We start from the raw sequence: 23,117 nt of genomic DNA on the forward strand, positions 1-23,117 counted from the left end.
GATGTTATCATTGAGATAATAGCTCATGTCCAGTCTTGTAGCCAGACGCTTGGCCAGCGAAATTTGAAAGGGCATAAATAGCAAAGGACGATTGATATCCAGTGATTTAACATCCTGATCGATGATGCGAGTCTTTCCTGATTCATTTGAACATTGATATAGACTAATCGATTATATGTATCAACGAAATTACTATCTTTAATGTTATAATCTAGTTTAGGATAAGTCGACTCTACTATTTTACTTTTTGTGGGCCTGAACTTCTACTGATCATCATATTACAAGATAAACATTGTAATATTATAATTAAAGCAGCATGTAGCCTATTCTCACTTCTAGTCTTCATTGTCTTTGCATTACTAATAGCTCGACCAAGAAAAATATTGCTAATGCTGGCAATTTCATAGCTCAGGTAGAATACTTTTTCTTCGTCACTACGTGAGGCAGTGTTTACCATGAGGCCATATTCATTTACAATATTATCAGAATCATCTATGGTTGCCGTCAATTCTGATCGTTAGATCGGTATGATCATGATGCTTTCAATCTGCCGCTCAGTAATATCATCATTGACGCTGACTGTGTCGTTCAACACCTGACATACAGAAAACAGTATTCCACCATTGATATGTATTGTGTTATCGATCGTTCTGTTCCTGTACAACCTGTTAGAAGCTATGTGTGGATCTGAAAAGCGTAAATCATGGCTTGGGTGAACAATGAGTGGTTTCGATTTAGTGGTGGTATTGCATACAAAAATATTAGCCTATTAAGTAAACAGAACCGCATTGCAATTAAAGCAATGTATACTATCAAACCATATGATAAAGGGTTCTCTGCTATAATAAGTGACCGGTTGTCATTCAATTTAATGGAACTGAAAGACTTTCATTGTTGATTTGACCTACAATACTATAATTTAACAAGCATTAACTTAAGTATATCTATGAATTTTCTTATGAACCCTTTGGTCAATAAATACAAGATATTCTTCAAAAATCGCTCAGTGTCCACTTTGATGAAGACGACATCTCCATTCAATTATTTACTCTCTCTCTCTCTCTCTTACAATGCCCCTGTTAATTTTTTGGTCAATAAATCCCTTGAATTCATGGACTAAAACAGTACAAGAGGAGCGTGATTGTTGAAGGGCAGGCTTTGGTATATTATATGTATCGGAAATTCCTATTTAACTCGTTTGAAGAATAAAAACTTTACTGTTATTGATACCTTATTCGGGGAAGGTAATATCAATATATCCAACTAAAGTATTCTTGATAAATGTTTCTATAAAATTATTGTTTCAATATCAAAAGAGCAGTTCTCATCGGCAGTAACCTTGATATCCATATACAAATAACATATGGCTCCTTCACATATAGCTTCATATAACGAAGCACTTTAGCATGCATTTTGTTTCGAGTGAGCATAGGTTTTTTTTTTTTTTTTTTTTTTTTTTTTTTTTTTTTTTCTATTTGCGTTTTTAACAATTTTATATGGTTATAACGAAGTACCATACCTGTACAAAACTACCGCTCTGGTTTTTTCTTGGAATATCAACCGATTTTTATATTCATTTTTGTCAGAATTTTTATCAGTAAGTTAATTCGTTGATTTTACGCTTGCTAGTCTATATTACAAACGAAATTAGGATGATGTAATAGCAATATCTATATATTTACTTTGATCCCAATCCTTTTGAACACTTTTAATATACTGGTGAAGTTGATTCAAGAGTTCTTTTTACAGCAATTTCTTTAATCGCTGCACTCAAAATTCTCTTTCAAATCTTTCTAGCAACTGGTTGTTTCTTTTGGAGGAGCACAATTGTCGAAATAACTACCAAGTTGATGTAATCAAGCGCGAAAAAGGGATATTTTTTTATTTTTTTTAAAGTGAACCTATAGTAGGTCCTGCTGCGTTAGCTATTGACTATTACTTAGTAGTTTGGCTTGCAGACAAAGAGTCTCTTTTATATTTTGTTCAATAGAGATGGTAGATGGTATTTTGAATAGTATCTGTAAATATAATCTCGTCAATTTTATTAGAAATAGAAGCAGTCTTTTTGGCATCGGCTCATTTCTGCACACGCCTTTTAAGGCTATTGTATTCATTGGATTTATCCTCTATTATTCTTTAAGTAGTGAGACAATTGTGCGTTTCTTTTAAATTTAGGAGCCCTTTCTAATGTCTTCAGCAGTGGATTTATACTTAGATTATTACGATAAATAGCTTTTCTCAACCACTTAGGTTGAATTCAGCGCGATAAATCATGTTTTAAGCAAAGTTGTATTTGTGGTAGTGAAAAGCTAGGGGGTACATGAAAAATATGTTTGCGGAAAAACTGCATTAAATTTTTTTGGGGGACTTATTTTAGTGTCGCACTTGACATTTTAGAAATACTATAAGTCTATCTTTCAGACAAATGAGGATTTATGATTTTTTTTTACGTTTAATCATGCAGTTTGTTTTTATGAAAGTAAACTTGAAGGTTAATTAGAAAGAAAATTAGAAACATATTAATAGTTTGGTAATGTATTTTATCTATTTCTCTGGAATATTGAGTGTAGATTAGCATCATTTAATAACATGCGTTACACACAAATTTAGCCATAACTCATCCTTTATGTTGCTACCGAGTGAAATTAAACCTGTCCAGGTTTATACAGAAATAGTTTGAATATGAAAAGTTCTTCTGTTCATGCATGTGCTTTTACAAGTGAAAATCAAGGGGTAGATCTTTAAATTACGTAAAATTCATGCAGAGAATGGTTGTACAAACAACAAAGGGTAATCTTTATTACAGTCTAAACCTTATTAAAAATGAACAGCCAAGGTAATTTTTCTTATTTTTTAGTAATTTATTGCTTATACTGTTTTTTGAATATGAATTTGCGTTGGGATTAGAAAATTTTTGCCGCAATTCAATGTCTCAACATGCACAACCGGCTACAAATGCCTAGCACTATTGAGGATCGTTTGTCGTTCCTTTTAAATCTCCTACCAACAAATCTTCCTCGTTCAAGTCGTACCATTACCCCTTGGATTCTTCGTTGGTCAACCATATGTTCAATACTATTTGAACTGGACCATCTTTACAACCATATCGACACTTGTACCAGACCTCCACATGGCCAGCTCCTTCTAAATTGGCTCTTAAAGTATTAAGGATGTTACCACGTTCCAAATACTGTTCCATTGACCTTTTTTACCTTTGATCCCGAAGGGTTTTTTTAGCCTCATATTACTTTACTTCATATTGAATTAGTACGGGCGAACAGATGTGATAAACACCTCGCACTCAGATGGACTTTATAAATAAATAATCTTTAAAAATAAAAAAAAATATAAATAACCCAAAACATTGTAAGTGACCCAGTTACTTTTTTCTTTTATTTAATTCAAATATTATAACAAACATGCAAAACTTTAATGAATTTATTACTAATATAGAAATTATTTCAGATAATGATATGGATTCTTCATCTGATGATTATATGGAAGTAGACGAGGAAGAGGAAATTGAAATTGACCATTTTAATTTGAGTAAAGAATGGGTCGAGAAAATAAAACAAATTGGGAATAATTCATTATCTTGTATTCGTGAATATATGGATATTGATGCACCAGAAGAAATCAAAGATGAAGATTCATTTGGAGATGCATTTATTTTTGCAGAGTCAATGCCATTAAAGAAAAAGCACAAGAGACCTATAGCTAAAACTCGAGGCTCTTACAGGAAATATACTGTTTAACAAATTGAAAAGCTCTTTGATTTAATCATTGAAGAAGGCTTCACTACCAAAGATACAGCATTAATCACTGGGATTAATATTCGTACTGCCCAGAATTATGTAAAAACGTAGAATAATGATCCGCAGGAACGACTTCCGGGATCTTATAACAAACCTCGTGGAAGACCTTGTTCAAAGTTAACTGAGGAGCATTCTAAATTTCTTGTTGACTATGTCAAAAAGAACACTACTGCTGTATTAGATGAGCTAAAGTTAAAACTTTGTGAGAAATTTGAGGGTTTGAAAATCTCTATTTCTGCCATTCACAGACATTTAGTACATAAACATAATATTACTTTAAAAAAGCTTGAAAAGATACCAGTAGCTAGAAATTCCGACAGAGTAATAGCATTGCGAAAAGCCATTATTGAACAGTATATGAATGATACAGACATGCATTTTTCCAAAAATTGTGTTTTCATTGATGAAGCAGGTCTCAACTTACATATTCAGAGAAATCACGGCCATTCTTTAAAAGGTACACCTGCAAAGAGTACTGTACCAACTGGAAAAGGTGTTACATTTACAATTTTAGGTGCAATTTATCAAGCAGGTATCATAAATATTGGAGTTAAAAAACCAGAATCAGCTTCTTCTAAAAAAAAAAAAAGAAAGGCAGATGGTAAGGAAGTAAAAATAAATGGTAAAGTTGAAACAAGAACTGAGCACTTCTTGGCCTACCTAACCAACGTAATAAATACACTAAATAAGAATAATATGAAGGGTCAGTATATTGTTATGGATAATGCACCTATTCATAAGCCAAAAGTGATCAAAGCACTAATCGAAGAACAAGGATATAAATGCATATATTTACCACCATATTCTCCTTTCTTGAGTCTAATTGAGGAATTTTGGTCAAAAGTAAAAGCTGGTGTTAGAAGAACACCATTGACGGCAGATGATCGTCTCATAGATCGTATTTGTGAATCGGCTGAAAAAGTAACAAAAAAAAAAAGATTGTGAAGGATAGATTAAGCATTCAATGTCTTTTTTCCAGAAGCGTTTGAATGAGGAAAGAAATCTTTAAAATAGTAAGTTACTAGTAATTAGGAGTTCAGCTTTCAATAGATTTACTTTGAATCCTCAATGAGATTTGAATATCATCAAACATAAATTTTTAACAAAAAAAAAGAAAAAAGGAAAAACAATCAAAGCAATAAAAAGAGTTTATATTGAAGTGATAGGATAAAAGAAATCTTTCAATGACATAAATACTATCCATAGTAAACGCATTGAAAATTTTAAATAATAATTTACAACTGAAATGACCTTTTTATGCTGGTGTACCTTTGGTGTACTTTTTTTTGGTAATTAACTCAATGCTGAACAGAGGATTAATTTATTTAAACTAACAATAATAATTTTTATTAACAACAGAGAAACGATACAATGATAGTTTAAAAGTAGCTAAAAAAAGGATAATAATTTAAAAAGGCTGTATCTACTGATACAAACTAATGAACTTCTTTTTGATATTTTTTTAATAAAGGTGTTTGCTGTGGAAACGGAACTACTTAGCCCTTTGGCTACTGCTGCCACATTGTGATCCAAAGAAAATTCAATAACGTCCAACTGTCCCTTCTTCTCTAAACTTTCTTCAAACTTTTGCATCAACTATTTTAACGGCAGCCATTCCTTTACATCTTTCTTTTTGGCTATCACAGGTGAAAATTCCTTCAATAATCGTCTAAGCTGTTCTTTCTTTAAAACACCTTCATTTATTATTACTGCAACAGCGAATACTTGAAGCACTTGAGATGATATTGCTGCTAAAGAAGAAGACCCAAAACCAAATCCTTTATTATTTGGTAAGCTGCAGAGTGTAAATACAGTTGCTGGAATATATAAAGGAGTATCAAACTCATTCAAGCTTCTTCTCCAAGGTTTATAGGTTGACAATTTGTTGAATCATGTTTTTAACTATCTAAGGTGAGACAAGTTCAACATCATTGGGTTTGAGAGGAAATCATCACTGGAAAAATCCTTAATTAAGCGATCTTGTTCTTTAGTTCTGACGAAAATTTTGAAGGAATCCAATGGGATGCAATTACTACTAAATTCAACTCCAGGTCCGACATGAACGACTGGATCTTTCGATATTTCCACTGAAACCGTAACTAATAAATTGATGGTTTTTGTACCTATTATGAGTTTTGTTTTCTCGACGTCTCCGTCAGATTTATTATATATGCCACAACTAATATCAAGGTTGCTGGGTGGAACTGAGAACTCGGTTGCTTCACAGTGAGAGTCGACACTGGCTGACCTGCTATAGACCTCCGTTGTCAAAATTATGAGGTTCATATTATTATCAGAGATAATAGCGCCTCGAAAAAAATCTAGAATTAAATCCAGCAAATGAGGTTTCAAGCGATAATCAAAGTTCAGTATTTGTGCTGTGTTGGATTATGTTTCGAAGATGCTCAATAGGAACTTCATTTGCAGCATCAACAATTCTATCTTGCAATACTTCAGTATCTTGGAGCTTTTCACGTCGAACTTTACGCTTAATCAATGCCCGGAACTGTTCAATGGGGTTGAGTTCTGGTGAATACGGAGGAAGAAAGACGCACTTGTAATCTCTATTTCTCTCATTGAGCATATCTTCTATTTGTTTATGGATTGGTGCATTATCCATTATAAAATAGAAACCTCTCATTTGATCATGTTTGTCTAAAATATTTAAGGTTTCCTGAATGAATCGCATATAGTGGCCAGCAGTTGTGCCTTTTGGAACTTCTTCGTTAGAAGCTTCAGGATTTTTCCTTTTTCTACTTCCCTGAACTTTTCTTACTTTTGGAGGTTGCTTTGGTACACGAATACTCTAGTTTACCACTCCTACAGATGATATAGCACCAAGAATAGTATGTGATGGTGCTTTTGTTGTAGGAGTAGTGATTACTGCCATTTATCCTCTAGGTGTCCATGCTCTACTTGCCCTCATATTAATATCAAAACCAGCTTCATCAATAAAAATACAGTTTCTTGAAAAATCCATATTCGTATTGCTCCACTTGACGACCCATTCGTAGCGTTTTTGAACATTTTCTTTGCTTATTCTTGCCTCAGGCCAGCAAGTAGTTTGTTTCATACTAAGATTACACTCATCTCTCATAAATTCGTGTACTCTGGACTTTTTAATTTCGAGACCTTCAGACTTGTTTGTGAGCATCTTGACAACATCTTGAATGTATGCATTTGCATTATCGCCAAAAAACTCAATTAGGCGTTGTTTATGCTCCTCCTGCAATCTAGACTTCGATCTATTTTGGCGATTGTATTTTTTTTCAAGAGTGAAAGTGTCTGGATTCTCCTGTAATTTCTTCCACCAAGTACATGCAGTGCTTTCTTTGACACCAGCTTTTCGGGCAGCTGCAGCAACTGACATTACATGTTGGATCTTGTAATGAAAAAAAAAGTTCTCTTGAAGCAAACGTATATTCCACATACTTCTTTGAAGATCCTGAGTTTAGTTTCATGGTAATATCTTCGCTTTCTTCACACTGCTCTTGATCTGGTAGTGTATTAACTTTTTGTTCAAGGTATGAGTCGAGATTAACCAACTGCTTTATAGCAAAAGGATCCGGCTTTTCATCTACAACGTCTATAACTTCATTCCCATTCTCATCGTAAATATTTCTCTTGCCATCTTTAAAAAAATACTAGTTTTGACATATTGTATCTTGTTATAAATAAAAAGAATAACCTGAAATCAGTTGTTCGGAATCCGCGAAATTAATAGTTTGCTTCTGTTTTGTTACATGTGTAAACTAACCTTAAGCAACCTAATTTATGCTCGCTTGCAAAAAAAAAAAAAAAAAAAAAAAAAAAAAAAAAAAAAAAAAAAAAAGGATAAAATTAAGCGTCTTAATTAATAACGATGATGAATTAATATTATCTAATAAAAATAAAAGGTTATAGCGATATATTTATAACGTCCATTACAAATATTTATTTATTTCAGCTTATTACTTACAAGAAAAAGACAGCCTTATTAAAACTCATTTACATGTGCGTGGAGTTTTGTATGGTATCGTTCTCTATTTTAACAGTAATACGGTCAAAGGTCATTATATAGAAAACTTCTAGCAACAATCTTCGGTTGCTGTGATTTAAAACTCAGATGTCCATTATATTTACAATGAAGAAAATGAGGAAAAATTGGTTCAATCCTGTGAAAAACGGGAAAGAAAATTAAAAGCAATCAATGTTTGTTCCTTCTCTCTTTTATATACGAAAGGTTGGTTTGAATAAAGGAAAAAAGTAGTTTCCAATCTATAGCAAACATTACCAAAAAAAAAAAGAGCACATAAAAAGTATGATAAAAAGCTCAATACACAATATTTTCTTATTGTTAGTGGTGAAGATGTACACATCAGTGTATATTAATAGCATTAAGAGAAAAAAGAAGACTCTCCTGATCACACTTGACTTGTTTTTGTTTTTAACAAATCGAAGAGCTAACAATTTAGAGAAACGAGATTTGCAATTTTACTCATGAAGCAGATAAGCCTACAGCATTTGCACATTATGACTCTCAAAACTAACCTGTGATAATTATATAGCGATAAACACATTCAAATCATTCTTACAACTTAAAATCTTGCATCACATATATGTGATTGATTGAACAAAAAAAAAAGTTGTTATTGTTTGTAAATCTTTTTTAATGTAAAGAGAAAATAAGTAAGCGTAATGCAAGCTCTCTCCTTTTGTTGTATATAAATGTCGTAAAAACCATTTATCGGTTGGCTATAAAATAGAAACGTAAGTATACACGCACATAGACAAGACAAAATAGGTAACTTACACTTGGCAACACGTTCAAGTTCATCCTTCTTCTTGATAGCATAAGAGTTGGCAGAACCCTTAGCAGCGTTGATCAATTCGTCAGCAAGACATTCGGCAACGGTCTTGACGTTACGGAAAGCAGATTCACGAGTACCAACAGTCAACAAAGAGATGGCTTGGTTGACACGACGGAGGGGAGAAACATCAACAGCTTGACGACGAACGGTACCTTGAGAACCGATACGGGTGGAGTCTTCACGAGGACCACAGTTGATGATAGCATCAACGAGGATTTGAAGAGGATTAGCATCAGTCAACAAGTTGATGATTTCGAAAGCGTGTTGAACAATACGAGCAGCCATGAGCTTCTTACCGTTGTTACGGCCAGTCATCATCAAAGCATTAGTCAAACGTTCAACAATGGGACACTAACCAGACTAATTAATTCTTTTCTTTTTGTTATCCTTCAATTCTGCATACCTGAGCCTTACGGAAACGCTTGACAGCGAAACGACCAGCGGTGTGGGGCAAGTAAACTTGTTGACGGATTTGAATGTAGTCTTGGAGAGAAATGTCCTTAACTTCGACATCTTCATAAGACCACTTGTTGAACAATTTACGAGTACCATCAGCGGTGGCGCTGACGTTAGCGGGCAAACCTAAGGCAGGCATGATGGTCTATCATATTGTTGAAGTAATAATGGATGGATGGATGGATGGATGAATGGATGGATGAATGGATGAATGGATGGATGGATGGATGCAAAATAATAAAATTAAGATAATGAAATGTTTGAAATTTGTTGAAGGTTGTTGTTTGAAGAATGAGGTATAGGTTAGTAACTATGCTTCTTTAGATGGATGGATCCTTCTTTCTTTACCTATTATTTACGAAAAAAGAGGGGGATCCTTGTATCGCACTTGTCAACACATTTGCTTTCTCATTCCACACATATGAATTCAAACACCGACATTGACTTTGAAATGTCTTTTTTCATGCTGAGTGATCTTCAAGTCTATGTTGATTATAATGTTTGATATTGAAGTTCTGCTTTGATTCTTTTAAAACGTCATTTTTTCAATTTGTTATGAGCCATCTTAATTAAATAATCCTGAATAATTATCTGTACTTCACATTTTTGTTTGTGCAAAAGCTTAAAATTTGGCTAAAATAAACACGACTCTTAATGACTTATAGTTCAATTCTAATGTAAGGATAAAGTATTTATTTGTAAGGAAAATTTTAATAGCTCACTTTTGAAGAAAACATGAAAAAGTAGAACCACCTTATGAGGGTGCTTGTAATCTTTTTGTTCTCCCACATATATCTCCAACTTGGATACTATTTGAGATCATATAAAAGAGGTGAATATGTATTCTAATGATAGTATAGGACTAAAGAACAATACTTTAATAATTGATTAAAAAGAAAAAAATTAATCTTGATGAGAACAGTTGGTTAGTTTTATGAAATACTAATAGGGTATATGAAATGTCAGTCTCAGTCATCAAGACATAAACAACATAAGAATAAAAGCGCTTACCCCCGAAAAGTAAAGCAATCATCGATTACAGCCTAGTTCTGCTTCCTATTCAGAAGAGAACGGCAAGAATTATGTTGACAGTGTGGAATTGACTGTTGTTTAGAAAGGCTTAATGAAGCCGGGAGTATGACCATGTCTATAAATGAAAGACCAGATAGTGACGAAAGAAGACCAGGTAGCGAAAGAAGAGGACCAGATAGCGAGACAATAGGAGTTTTTTCTTTTTCTTTTTACGTATGTTGTTTTTAAACTGAAAGGAAAAAAAAAAAAAAAAAAAAAAAAAAAAAAAAAAAAAAAAAAAAAAAAAAAAGCGATGAATAAACAAAACAAGTCTTCCATTCACTCTTTTTAAATGTCTTTTTTTCTTGGAACACGACGCGTACCCCTGTTTTATCACTTTTTATCTTATCAGGTCAGTTATGATGCAAAAATTGATTGTTCTTTAACATTTGCTTGAAGCAACTTATGCAAAAAGAGGATAAGGTATAAATGTAACTCTCTCATTAAAGTTCAAAACTACGTCTGCCTCTTCTATATGCTTGGCAAAGAAGCAAAGGTATGCCTTTTTTTTGTAGCTTTCTAGAAGGAACCTGAAACAAGATTTACCTTCTCAGGGTTTGAACATTTATCACACTTTTTTTTTAGTTTGATGTTGGACAACAAAAAAGCTTTATGTAGTGTACAGTCACACCAAATAAATTTCCGGACAAAATATTGAAACAAAAAATTTAAAAAATATGGCATGTAAGTTCAAGACTAATTAATAAGTGTATACTTAAGCTTGGGATTTCAAGTTTTGAGAAAAGAAAGATTCACATGTTTATTTTAAGAATATATTCATAAAATAATTCTCAATATTCTGTTGCGCCGCCTTTAGCTTTGATAACTGCTTCACACCGTCTCTTCATACTTCGAACTAATCGGTCCGCAAACTCATCGTCCATTCTTTCCCACTCTTCTCGTAGAGCCACCTTCAATTGCTCCAAGTTTTTGACCGATGATCTTTTTCTTTCAATTCGCCTTTCAAGAGCATTCCAAACATGCTCAATGGGGTTCAAATCAGGGCTTTGAGCAGGCCAGTACTCAAAACCCCTGATTTGGTGGGTCTCCTTCCACCATCGAGCATAACCACCAGTATGACAGGAAGCACCATCCTCTTGGAAGATAAAATCCCTCTCCTGATGTGCCGTGACATTTGTAAACCAAGGATGGAACCTATTGGCCAAAATATTGATATATTTTTCTTGGTCTACGGAACTGGTATCAATAATTTCTAAAGGTCCAAAACCTCCTCCCCAAAAACATCCCCAAACCATAGCACCACCTCCACCCCACTTGACTGTGGGTATTATATTTCTTTCGTCATAACGCTCTCCTTCCTTCCTGAGCACTCTTTTTCCGCGTTTACTGCCTTCTACACAAAAGCGCGACTCATCAGACCAAACAACGCTTCTCCATTGGTCTTCCGTCCAATTGAGATGTTCCTTCGCCCAGCGAAGCCTACTTTTGCGGTGTCTTGCAGTCAATCTAGGCTTGTGGGCTGCTCTGTACGATTTGAAGTCAAGTCGATCGACATACGATCGAAGAGTTTCTATAGAGACAAAAACATCTAGCTTTGCTAATTCCACATTTATTTCTTTATAAGAGGTAAAAGGATCCTCTCTAATAATCCTGTTCAAGTGCCTTTCAGTTCTTTCATTTATTTTCAATGGACGACCTGTTTGCTTGTGAGGTAAAGGGCTGCCATAGTCATCAATCTTGGTTTTTATGTCTTGCACAGTAGACCTGTTCAATCCAACAAGGTCTGCAATCTCTCTAATCGTATGATGTGTTCTAAGAAGATAAAAAACCCCCCATGCTTTACTTTCTTTTGTTTCATCTTCAGATATAATTAAAGGTCGGGTGCAGTCTTTAGAGATTTGAGCAGACATTTTTTTTTAATGTATTGATGGATGAGAAAAAGACAAGTTTATTTTGTTATGAGGTTAAAATTATTTCAATAAATTTCTTTGTCCGAAAATTTATTTGGTGTGATTGTACTTCATATCTCTTTCTATTCTTTAATATTGTCTTAGTGTTCTTCTTTCTCAGTCCTTTCTCAGTTTCAACATTAACATCGTTGATACTGTTGGCACAAGATGAAGTTTTAGATTTTACTTGCATAGATAAATCATAATTTATTTTCCCAAACAAAAACAAAACAAAGTAAAATGATAAAGACTAGTAAAATTCGGCTATATCACAATTGGTATGATAGATCAAAAGGCTATTGTAAAAGAAGATGGCAATACATTTCTAATCAGCTCTCCCTTAGTCTTTTGTAACGATATATCGCCATTTGTATTCATTAAAAATCCGTGACTACACAGGAGAAGGAACGTGTTAAACACCTTAAAGCCATAATTGCAGACGTAAAAAAAAGTCTGGAAAACGCACATTTATATACTTTTACCTCTTCTCAATAAACTAGTTTAAGTACTTTGAACTCAACAACTATTAGTTAGAATGAGTAGCCTTTGTTGATGGCTTCATTCACTTTGTCTTATCTCTTTAAAGCATGTCAACCTTTTAGACGTTTGAATCTGTCTTTGGGTAATTACTCTCCACTATTAAAAGCTCGATTTTGATAAATTAATATTAGGACCTGTTACAATGAGACCTTACAGGCGAATATTTTAGTTTTTTAACAAGTATTCTCATTTTTTGAAGTGATAGGATTCATCAAAACTTGAAAAGGAAATTGCTTTATAAAATTTTGTCGGAGGTAAAAAAAAGCATGAGTCTCATCGAGTCCTACGGGCCATATACTGTCACTTCCAAGGCTTTTTTTCCCTTTTTTTTAATAGAGAACATATGCATGCACGTACATTTTACATATATACTCATCACTTACAACTCTTAATATAAAGTTTATGTAATTAAGCAGATCTTTTAATTCAAGTCGAATACATGTACGTTGTAGGCTTATAAATAGAAGAAAGCTTATTGTGCAACGACAAATAAGATGAGGTTGTTGTCATACATCAAGTAAAACAAATTTACTGATCTGTGTATAATTAAATTGAATTTACTAGTAAAAAATGAAGAGAAAATGTTATTCAAGTCACATATTAAAAGCAACCTTCTAGTACAAAGAAGAATAGAGTACGTAAATTGATTTTTTAGATGTTTTACAGTTGAGATTAGGTCTTTTGAGGACATTCCAATAAATTAAACTATATTCAGTTCGTTTTCAAATCATTAAGATCGATCAAACACAGTGAAAATGAAAATATTAAAAAAACAGCTACAATTCATCATATGAAAATGAAAAAATGACATATTGGTTACACTAAGCCTATTGGCACTCATAATGAGTTTACATGAGTCATTCTAATAGAAAAAAAAAAAAAATGACTGCTTTTAAAGGTTTCAACTATTTCAATCTTTAGCTTTTTTCTACTTTCTATTTTCTTTTGTACTACTATTTATAAACATGGAAGACGTTCGTATTACTGGATACAATGCTTTATTAACTCCTTCTTTCTTACAAGAAGAATTTCCTCCTGTAAGTGTCTGAACATTGTGTGTTTTCTTTGACTAAAAGATACTCTATAGTCCGAAGCAACCCAAAATACAGTAAAAAAAGCGCGTCAAGAATGTGCTGATATTCTTCAAGGTAAATACGATCGTTTAATTGTCATCGTTGGTCCTTGTTCTATTCATGATACAGAAGCTGCTAAAGATTACTGTAAGTCACTAAAGATAAAGAGCGAGTGCTTGAAGTCATTTAATAATCTTCATTGAAATAGGTCAAAGATTATTAAAGGTCAAAGAAAAGCTTAAAGATGAACTTTTGATTATTATGCGCGCCTACTTTGAAAAACCACGAACAACTGTTGGCTGGAAAGGTCTTATCAATGATCCCGATATTAATAACAGGTAAAAAAATCTTGATCCACTTATTTTTTACTTTAGTAACTAACTTTTTTACTTAGCTACAACATCAACAAAGGTCTCCGTGTAGGCCGTAAACTTCTTTGTGATCTTACAAATATGGGCATGCCTGTGGCTGTTGAATTACTGGATACCATTTCACCTCAGTACCTTGCTGACTTGATGTCTTGGGGCGCCATTGGTGCGCGTACAACAGAATCGCAGCTTCATCGAGAATTAGCCTCTGGTGTTTCTTTCCCTGTCGGTTTTAAGAATGGTACAGATGGTAATATTCGTGTGGCTATTGATGGTATTGGATCCGCCTCTGCACCCCACCATTTCTTGAGTGTGACTAAAAATGGAACTGTCAGTATTGTCCATACGGCTGGTAATCCTGATTGTCACGTCATTTTGCGTGGATCAAACGACGGACCAAATTATGCTGCCGAACATGTTCAAAAGGCTCGTACAGCGATGGAAAAGGCTGGCCTGAGACCTAACATCATGATCGATTGTTCTCACGGAAACTCCTCTAAAGATCACCGTAATCAGCCCAAGGTATGTCAAAACCTCGGTGAACAAATTGCAGCTGGGGAAGATTCTTTGGTGGGTGTCATGATTGAATCACATATCAATGAAGGTAAACAAAGTGTACCAGAGGCTGGTCCTGCTGCACTTAAATATGGTGTTTCGATCACTGATGCATGCGTGAATTTTGAAACAACTGAAAAAATGCTGGATGATTTAGCAGAATCGATAAAGAAAAGACGTGCTTCTAGAAAGTGAAAACAAAACACTTCATATAACTAAACACGCACATATACATACATAATTTTACATAGAAAAAATAAAAAAGAGCATGTTCATAAAATAATCAATTTATTCCAGAAATTAAATTGATTCAAAGACTACGTCTGTCTATCGTAACTCTTTTTTTTTTTTTGGAAATTACAAAAAGGTATCAGCATTTAAAGGCTTTTTTAAAGCAATTTTTTTTTATCTTATAATTCTTTGATATAAGACAAGCTCTAGGCAATGGGACAGCATTAGTTTAAATATTTCTATCAAAAACATTGGATTTGATAGTATTTTACTAAACATTGACCAACAAAACTATTAAAAAATATAATTGAATAAAAATATTGGCACATTTGACATGTTGAATGGGTCTGGCACAAGTCCAATCCCTGCCTTACATCGAAATAAGCGTAAATTAGTTTTTACAAGTGAACAAATTACCATGCGAGAAATTAACAATTATCGTACACGCGTGGTATTATTAAAACTGGTCCAATAAAAGAAATATACCTTTTTTGCTGTAAATCAAACTGCTTAAACTATTGCAGTATTAGGTTCATTAAAAATACTTTTTCGCAAAATGTTTTTCATTAATTACAGTAAGCACAAGCTAGTAGTTCAAATGTATCTTAAACATATAGTCAAGCATTAGACGCTATTGATCAATCGGACCAAAATATTCTCTTGGCAAATGTCGGTTGATGCTCACTTTGAAAATTAATGCCTTCACTCTTCTCATCCTTGCTTATTTTTGAGTGTAAATTTTATAGTGCAAACTTGGTGAAATATAAGGATAACAAGCATTATGAAGTTGATAGCAGTTCATATTTAAAACAAAGTTTTCAGTTTAATATTAAGAAGAGTTTCAACATTCTACGCTCAAAAATGATATTTATTACCCTGTACATAGTCACTCTTTCAATTTTATAAGTAAACTTTAACTAATTGTTTCTTGCTATATTATTAGCTTTCTTTCATATTATCTGTCTATTTAAATCACTTTTTATATATCTTGTCTCATTCTTGTCCTATAAACCCTAATTAATACCATCCTTCGAGTCTTTAGCATTAAACATCATTTGCTCTTCAATAGTCGCATCCTACATGCTTCTCAAATGCTAGTCCTTTCCTCTTCTTTTTGATTATAATTCTTTACACAAACAAATTCAACACTTAGATTAATTCTAGCATCACAGGTAAAAGTTTTACCATAAAACCTTAAGCAAACTCAATAACCGCAATTATCTGTAAACTCATAACCCTTGTAGACATCGTTGCTTAGAATAAAACTTGTGCATTTCCAGCAAAAATAGAGGCATTGGCTCAAGATGCTTTTGCTCAAAATTCTACAAGTAATTTTGTTTTAGTCGACAATGCTCCATATTCATAAATAATTTAAGCTATCAGTCGTTATAATATGCCTTTATTGACAGTTATTTTCTTGAAAATACATTAATTTTAAGTCTTTATTTATGCAGTCAATCACAATCTCTATATTAAATACTGACTGAGAAAATTCTAAATAAAAACCCAAAAAATAAACCCCAAGGAATAAAAACAGAAAAGCTTGTTAAAATTGTAGGAGCGCAGTAAAAGGAATTAGAAGGAGATCAACCATATAAATGGGTTGATGAAAACGAAAAAAGGAACCAACAATATTAAAAAAAGACAATCATGTATTCATTCAAGGACAGTTTACCAAATAATTATAAATGAAACATTCAAAATAAAGCAGGGTTAATAAAAGGCACACAAAGATAAGCATTTAACTTAGTTTCATATCTTGTCAGTCTAAAAAGTCTAAACCAATGGATTTTCAAAGGGCATTTTTTCCTTTTTTAGAACACCTTTTTTTTCTTATTTGTGTAATTTAATCATGCAAAATAGATGAGAAAAAAAAAAAAAAAATAAAGGATATAAATACAGTAAGCTTTTTTGCACCTTTTTTTTCTCATTTAATAAAATGTTTACAAGAATCTTCAACTCTCTTCGTGAGAATATAGCAAAGTCCAATCATCGTCAACCTACTACAAAACATGAAGATCCTTCTTCTTCTTTGAGCGATATGTCATCAGAAAGAAGGCCATCAGTCACAGAAGAATGTGATAGTGTGTTGTCAAAATTTACAGCTCAAACAGCACCTGTCCCTATTAAAAATAATGGCAGAAGAAGAAGTTCAACTGTCTTTGGTATCTCCAACGTTACTTTTGATGATTACGTTCAAAAGGATCTCGTTTCAAGTTCATGGAGTTAAAAACAAGAAAGTGTCATATTTGACATTCCTTCCTACTTTGAACTAGATACTCCTGATGAACTCAGAAAGCTGTTGCTTGTATAACACACATAATAATTGATACATTATGTATCCCCCTCATCTTTATATTCTTTTGCAAACTTGTGCAAATCGGCTTTATTAAATAAAATCATTTATTTACAACATACTTTATTTTTATTTTGTATAATTAAATACAGAATCCCAAGCGTAAAAAGGTAATCTTTGTCTATTTTGAAGCATCATTTGTTCGTAATCTACTTCAGGATTTAATTTGTCTATCGAATTCCAAAAGTCTTCAAATTCTGCATTTTTAGACTCTTCAGGTGGTCGAATCCATATCTCCTCTTTTATTCGCTTATGCTAATATAAATTTAATACAAATATACACTTGTTATATTCATTTACCCTTTCTCTATCTTCTTCCATTCTTCTTAATATATCTTGTTTAGAAAATGATTCGTTACCAAGTTTGGTAGAACTACTGTTCATCATTCATTATATTTTCCTTTACTCTATTTTTATGTATTACCTTTGCTCTCTTTCTAACAATGGTTTTTCTGCTTCTTCTAAAATATGAATATCAAAAATACCTTTTCGTTTCCAGTGGTTCATAATCTAATATACAACATAAGCATATTAAACATAGTTATTATCACTATTTTACCTTTTGTGTGTTGGGCACATTAACTACGCTTTTTGCATCTTTAGCAACTACTGCATGTATAATTCGTGGTAAATCAGGTCGTGTGAGGTCTACATAACCAGCAAATTTTGATTTTTGACTAGCAGAAAAGATAGCATCCAATACATAAATGATATTCAGTCGGGCGTTAGTGGACGCCTAAAGAGTTAAATAAAAAGGCAAAATGACAATTAAAAATCAAGAACAAATTAACAAAAGTGAACTCCAACATTTATTAAACTTTTCAATCATAAAAAAAAAAAGAAAAAGGAAAAAAGAAAAAAAGAAGGAAATAAGTTGAGCTGTTTCTCTCTCTCTCTCTCTCTTTCTCCCTCTTCCTTTTTCTTCTTTTTTTTTGTTATGCAGTGAAATGGTAGTTTACCTGCTCAAGTTCTTCAATTAAACAACTGTATAAATCTTCTGACAATTTTCTATGTCTCATAGCATAGTTGGCTACTTTATGAATTGACTGTTGTGAAGCATTTAGTTTTTGCAGTAGTGAAAGAAATGTCAAGCGACATTCAAACGGATCGGATTCTTCTGCCATAAAAAATTTAAGAGAAAAAAAAAATGGCAAAAATCTTTTTTAGAAGAAAAATAAAAAAAAATCGGAAAAAGAAATAGTGCCAGTGATCTAAACAGCAGCCGGTGCTTTATATATAAGCTTCTGATTACTTCAAGTATTTCTTTATTACAAGCTATTAATTTGCCATTGATGTAGTCTTTCATTCTTTCATACTTTTTTCTTGAATACCTGTCATTTCGGTTTAATATTTATCCAACTCAGATATATAAAACCCAGGGTTGGAAAATTTTAAAAAGGAAAAATCATTTACTTTTTTTATATTTCATTCATGGGTGGACCACGATTAGAAGTTGTTAAAGTATGTAACAAAAACTGCTTTTAAATGTAAATTAAAGGTTAAACTTGCTATAGTTTGGATTTTATGTATTTTTCCCAGTAGGAAGTATGCTTTATTTTGGTGGTCCAGAGTTTTATGATAAGTTTGTTAAGGGCATTAAATTTTGGCCAGACTACGAAAAAACATATAAACCACCTACAACAACAGAGGATGTAAAGAGTACATTAGAGAAATTAAAAGCAGAAAGAGAAGAAAGATGGAGACAAGCATTAGAGAAAAAAGAATAAAAAACTTTTTATAAACAGAAAATTAATCTTATTATTACTTGCTTGATTTCTTTGGATTTCCTATATTATCTTGGATTTTTCTATTGGGATAGAACTCTGAATTATCTGTTAAGACTATGTTGTGGTTTTTGCTGTGATCCATAGTTGTTCTAATTTTGGTAATCTGTTAGTGCTCTGTATGAAGACAAGCGGAGCTAGAATCTCAAAGGGTAAGGGAAAAAATGATAATAATTTTTCGCTTGCATTTTTTTTGTCTTAATCAACCATTCTGAAGCAATTTGCTAATCGTTTAAATATGGCCTACTTTTATGCTGTCAGGGTTGGTCGTAATCCCGGCATTTACAAGTCATGGCCAGAATGCAAAGAACAAGTGGATGGCATTAAGGGTGCAAAATATAAAAAATTCCCCACAAAAGAAGAAGCTGAACAATTCGTAAAAGGTGATAGCAACACAGCATCCATCACTCAAAGTTTGCAAGTCAAACGTCGTTTAGAAACAGAAAATCTTCAATCTACCAAAAAAACAAAAATAGATCTTTCAAGCACACACTATCCACAAAAAAAGAGAACAATTGTCTACACGGATGGTGCCTCTTCGGGTAATGGTCAGAAGGGTGCTCGTGCAGGTTATGGGGTATACTGGGGCGATAATGATCCTAGAAATGTAAGTAGAAGACTCGCGGGCCTAAAGCAAACCAACCAAAGAGCAGAAGCAACAGCAGTCATTCATGCATTAGAACAAAGCCAAAAAGACAGCGAGTTGTTGGAAATTAGGACTGATTCTCAATATGTGATTAAAGCATCCACAGAATGGTCAAAGGCATGGAAGATAAATGGATGGAGATCATCCAATGGAAAGCCCGTTGAAAATAGAGATTTGTTTGAAAAAATATTAGATTTAGTGGATAGTAGAAAGGGACCTGTTAAGTTTGTTTATGTGCCTGGACATTCAGGGGAAGAAGGAAATGAAAAAGCAGATCAGCTAGCAGTTGCAGGGGCACAATTATCATAGTTAGCAATCCTTTCTTTGAATGCTTGAGTCTTACTGAAATTATAGAAATAAAAACAACGCATTTTAATTGTATATAGAGCATCTTCAATAGGTTTATGTTGAGCGAGGGCTAGCATTCCTTGTTCTTGTAAAGAAGATATTTTTGATTCAAGAAGCCGATGGCTTAAAAAATCATATTTTATGGCAGTATGTTGCACAAACTTTTACGATTGATCGGAATTCTCCCAGCTACTAAGAAAGAAGACGTATGCTGTGGACGATTGTCAATACCATTTGGGCTATTTTCTAGAATAAATGATAATAGACACCTTTTAATATTCATACGAAACTCTTCAAATTTTTTCGTAGGCTTCAAGTTTTTTTTACTCAGTAAATGGGATAACCACCTATGCTCAATATATGATATATTGTAGCCTTATAAAGTCAACATGCCTTGTCTTTGACTATTTGCTGAACTACTTCCATGATTAAGTCTGTAAACATAGCAGAATGCCTTGTACTCTTGCTTGCCACTAATAGCAGCTTAACACGCCATCTTCGCAGCTTTATTTTTCTTTTAAATTTTTGCTAAACAAGAATGTTTCTCTAAGCAGGATAGATACAAGAATTTAGTTTATTATACTTTAATTTTGACTACTGTGCATCACAATGGATAAGAGGGCATGTGCTATAGTAGTAGAAGCGGTTCAAATCAAAGAAATGATAATAAAATTAACGTGTTTAGTGTAATAACTTTTTTTAATATTACGATGGTCTCAGCAACACTTAACAATTCTTTTTTTTTTCATTTCACGCTTTTTTATTTTATCTATGAAACAGAAGCGTTTGATGAAGAAAGGTCTATGTTCTAATATTTAGCTTTTAATACAAATGTATAATAATAACTTGAAAAATGAAAGAGCAAAATTTACTTTTTTTTTCTGTAATTTAAATAAAAATGTCGAATCAAATGGCCTATCTACGGAATGTACCTGCTGCTTCCACTTCTTCTCCTTCTGGTTGGACACCAGAAACAAAATATATTGATAAGCTATTTTGGTCTCCTCATGTACCTCCCGATCTCAAAGAACTTTTCCAGCCTTCGAAAGCCATTACTCGCAGTTCTCAATTCATCAATCAGCATGTTCACATCACTGGTACATTTCCAAGCATTAAAGAACAACGTAAACATGTTAAGATCAAGAAGATAACAGATTCAAATCACCCTTGTTGTGGTGCCTATGGTTTATTTGCAGCCCAAACACTGCAACCAAAGCAACTGATCATTGACTACCTGGGTGTAGTTGAATACGAAGATGGATATGAATCAACTTCAGATTACGTACTCAAGTACGGCACTGATCTGTCCATTGACGCAGGACGTTGTGGAAATGAAGCAAGGTTTTGCAATGACTTTCGTGGTTGTGGACCAGAGCCAAATGTTTGTTTTATGAATTATTTGGATGAAAACACAAACCATATTAAAGTCGGTATTTTTGTCAATGGGAACAGAAAGATTAAAAAGGGAGACGAACTGGTGAGTGATAATAATGTGTAATCCTTTTTTTTTTATTGTTTAACATTGAAATATAGCTTGTCACCTACGGTAAATCCTTTTGGGCTAAACGAGGTATTGATATGAGCCACCAAGCTCATAAAAAGTCAAGTTAAAGTGTAAGGTTCATGAACTTTCTCTTTGAAAAACACATCCACCATTTGCTTAATTGTCCGTCCACGTAAATCCTATCAACTAATCGGAGCGCAAGTTCTTGACGAAGTTGTTGAAGATACTGTTTCATTTGATCTTTTTAAAGAAAATATATATAAAAAATCAATATAAAAAAAACATATGCAATTTCCCATGTTTACAGTAACTTACCTGCTTGAAACTTATCAGTCGGCCCTTGATACATAGCATTCAAAGGGAACCCAGGGTCACTAGGGATCGAAAAGTTTGAAAGGGCCAAAGTGTTTAATGATTTGTAAGCTTCACTTTGTGGCATATTCTTGTTAAGAGAGCCAAGGCACTGTGAGATGAAGAGGATTAAATAGATGAGAACTCGATCCGCGTTGCCCTTGATTTCAAAATTACGGAAAAGACAGTTAGCACGAAATAAGTCGAGAGCTTCATCAATAATATCTTCTCCAACACCATCCGCTATATACAATGATAAGTAATCAATCAAAATATGTTTATCAAAATATCTGTTTAATTACAGTAAGGTGCATTGCCTCTAAATTTGGTTTTTATAGGCAATAAAAACATATTGCCAAGAGACTGATAATCTCCTTCGTTGAATTGTGAATGATATGCCTATTTAAATGTACAAGAGTTAACACACGTAATTATGCGAGAAAAAGAGAGTATATATGCAAGACATTACGGGCATAGTTGTTCCTTTTTTTTGAAAGGAAAAGGAAGTTCTCAAGTGTATTTTCATCTTTATTAAAGCCTCGTAAAACTCCGCTTTACGTCATTTATTTCAGTACACACCCTTTCTCTGCATTTCTACACTCTTTCTTATTTTTTGATAGATCAGTATGGAATTTCTTCAATTTGTTCCTTATAATGTTAAATTTCAAGACATTTGGGAAACTGCTTTCAAGTCTTGGAAAGCCAATTTGAGCGCCATACTTAACATGGAGGATAAAGCCTTTATAAACACCACAAATACTTCATCTTCTTTTGTTAACTTTATTCACCAAGTTTGGGATGCCTATCTTGACGGTGAGCGTGTAGATTCTACACTTCTTCGGTACCTTCTTCTTGTATATGTACGGCTATCTCGCCTACCAAGCACAGAAAATCACTGCTTATTCCAAACTGATCTACTCGTCAAGCTAGCTGTGGTTTACAGCAGCACAAACAAGTTACAAGTACGAGAAATTATCCAAGATTTTGCCGAAAATTTGACGCCAATACTTCATACGCTTGTTGAATCAATTGAATCCTTGTCTCACGCAACTCTTGACCGAGATGTTTTGGAAAGAGCCTACGTCCTTGCCCGTACATTTGATGCTCTTGTGTCTGCTACACTCCCTGAATTTTTACCTCTGGGACACATTGATCGCTGACTGGTATCGAGATCTTGGAACTTGGTTTAAAGCTCTAGTAGATAGCATTCGCGAATTAGCGCCCTATGCGTATACAATCCAGAGATGCTTTGTCTCTGC

At 33.4% G+C, this 23,117-nt stretch overlaps 11 protein-coding genes across 11 annotated transcripts; 7 read left to right on the plus strand and 4 right to left on the minus strand.

The window, feature by feature from the left end:
• Positions 1-2,937: 2,937 nt before the first annotated feature.
• On the plus strand, positions 2,938-3,287 carry RO3G_05190 (uncharacterized protein; the record flags this gene model as incomplete). Its single annotated transcript, XM_067659780.1, has 2 exons — positions 2,938-3,161; positions 3,269-3,287. The coding sequence occupies 2 exons, from the start codon at positions 2,938-2,940 to the stop codon at positions 3,285-3,287; spliced, it is 243 nt and encodes an 80-aa protein (XP_067515881.1).
• Positions 3,288-3,419: 132 nt separating this feature from the next.
• RO3G_05191 (uncharacterized protein) lies at positions 3,420-4,910 on the plus strand (the record flags this gene model as incomplete). Its single annotated transcript, XM_067659781.1, has 3 exons — positions 3,420-3,749; positions 3,867-4,736; positions 4,866-4,910. The coding sequence occupies 3 exons, from the start codon at positions 3,420-3,422 to the stop codon at positions 4,908-4,910; spliced, it is 1,245 nt and encodes a 414-aa protein (XP_067515882.1).
• Positions 4,911-6,705: 1,795 nt separating this feature from the next.
• Positions 6,706-7,185, minus strand: RO3G_05192 (uncharacterized protein; the record flags this gene model as incomplete). The annotated part of the gene is made up of 1 exon (XM_067659782.1): positions 6,706-7,185. One exon carries the CDS (start codon positions 7,183-7,185, stop codon positions 6,706-6,708), a length of 480 nt encoding a protein of 159 aa, XP_067515883.1.
• Positions 7,186-8,538: 1,353 nt separating this feature from the next.
• Positions 8,539-9,260, minus strand: RO3G_05193 (40S ribosomal protein S5; the record flags this gene model as incomplete). Its single annotated transcript, XM_067659783.1, has 3 exons — positions 8,539-8,549; positions 8,608-9,016; positions 9,069-9,260. The coding sequence occupies 3 exons, from the start codon at positions 9,258-9,260 to the stop codon at positions 8,539-8,541; spliced, it is 612 nt and encodes a 203-aa protein (XP_067515884.1).
• Positions 9,261-10,983: 1,723 nt separating this feature from the next.
• Positions 10,984-12,063, minus strand: RO3G_05194 (uncharacterized protein; the record flags this gene model as incomplete). The annotated part of the gene is made up of 1 exon (XM_067659784.1): positions 10,984-12,063. The coding sequence occupies one exon, from the start codon at positions 12,061-12,063 to the stop codon at positions 10,984-10,986; it is 1,080 nt and encodes a 359-aa protein (XP_067515885.1).
• A 1,544-nt stretch (positions 12,064-13,607) lies between these two features.
• On the plus strand, positions 13,608-14,833 carry RO3G_05195 (3-deoxy-7-phosphoheptulonate synthase; the record flags this gene model as incomplete). Its single annotated transcript, XM_067659785.1, has 4 exons — positions 13,608-13,679; positions 13,730-13,862; positions 13,924-14,053; positions 14,110-14,833. 4 exons carry the CDS (start codon positions 13,608-13,610, stop codon positions 14,831-14,833), a joined length of 1,059 nt encoding a protein of 352 aa, XP_067515886.1.
• A 1,975-nt stretch (positions 14,834-16,808) lies between these two features.
• RO3G_05196 (uncharacterized protein) lies at positions 16,809-17,099 on the plus strand (the record flags this gene model as incomplete). The annotated part of the gene is made up of 1 exon (XM_067659786.1): positions 16,809-17,099. One exon carries the CDS (start codon positions 16,809-16,811, stop codon positions 17,097-17,099), a length of 291 nt encoding a protein of 96 aa, XP_067515887.1.
• A 195-nt stretch (positions 17,100-17,294) lies between these two features.
• Positions 17,295-18,349, minus strand: RO3G_05197 (uncharacterized protein; the record flags this gene model as incomplete). Its single annotated transcript, XM_067659787.1, has 5 exons — positions 17,295-17,480; positions 17,526-17,601; positions 17,650-17,735; positions 17,785-17,961; positions 18,185-18,349. 5 exons carry the CDS (start codon positions 18,347-18,349, stop codon positions 17,295-17,297), a joined length of 690 nt encoding a protein of 229 aa, XP_067515888.1.
• An 898-nt stretch (positions 18,350-19,247) lies between these two features.
• On the plus strand, positions 19,248-19,785 carry RO3G_05198 (uncharacterized protein; the record flags this gene model as incomplete). Its single annotated transcript, XM_067659788.1, has 2 exons — positions 19,248-19,616; positions 19,753-19,785. 2 exons carry the CDS (start codon positions 19,248-19,250, stop codon positions 19,783-19,785), a joined length of 402 nt encoding a protein of 133 aa, XP_067515889.1.
• A 1,116-nt stretch (positions 19,786-20,901) lies between these two features.
• RO3G_05199 (uncharacterized protein) lies at positions 20,902-21,614 on the plus strand (the record flags this gene model as incomplete). The annotated part of the gene is made up of 2 exons (XM_067659789.1): positions 20,902-21,480; positions 21,537-21,614. The coding sequence occupies 2 exons, from the start codon at positions 20,902-20,904 to the stop codon at positions 21,612-21,614; spliced, it is 657 nt and encodes a 218-aa protein (XP_067515890.1).
• Positions 21,615-22,484: 870 nt separating this feature from the next.
• On the plus strand, positions 22,485-23,018 carry RO3G_05200 (uncharacterized protein; the record flags this gene model as incomplete). Its single annotated transcript, XM_067659790.1, has 1 exon — positions 22,485-23,018. The coding sequence occupies one exon, from the start codon at positions 22,485-22,487 to the stop codon at positions 23,016-23,018; it is 534 nt and encodes a 177-aa protein (XP_067515891.1).
• Positions 23,019-23,117: the final 99 nt, after the last annotated feature.

This window comes from Rhizopus delemar, genomic scaffold (assembly GCF_000149305.1).
Source record: "Rhizopus delemar RA 99-880 supercont3.3 genomic scaffold, whole genome shotgun sequence".
Lineage (NCBI taxonomy): Eukaryota > Fungi > Mucoromycota > Mucoromycetes > Mucorales > Rhizopodaceae > Rhizopus > Rhizopus delemar.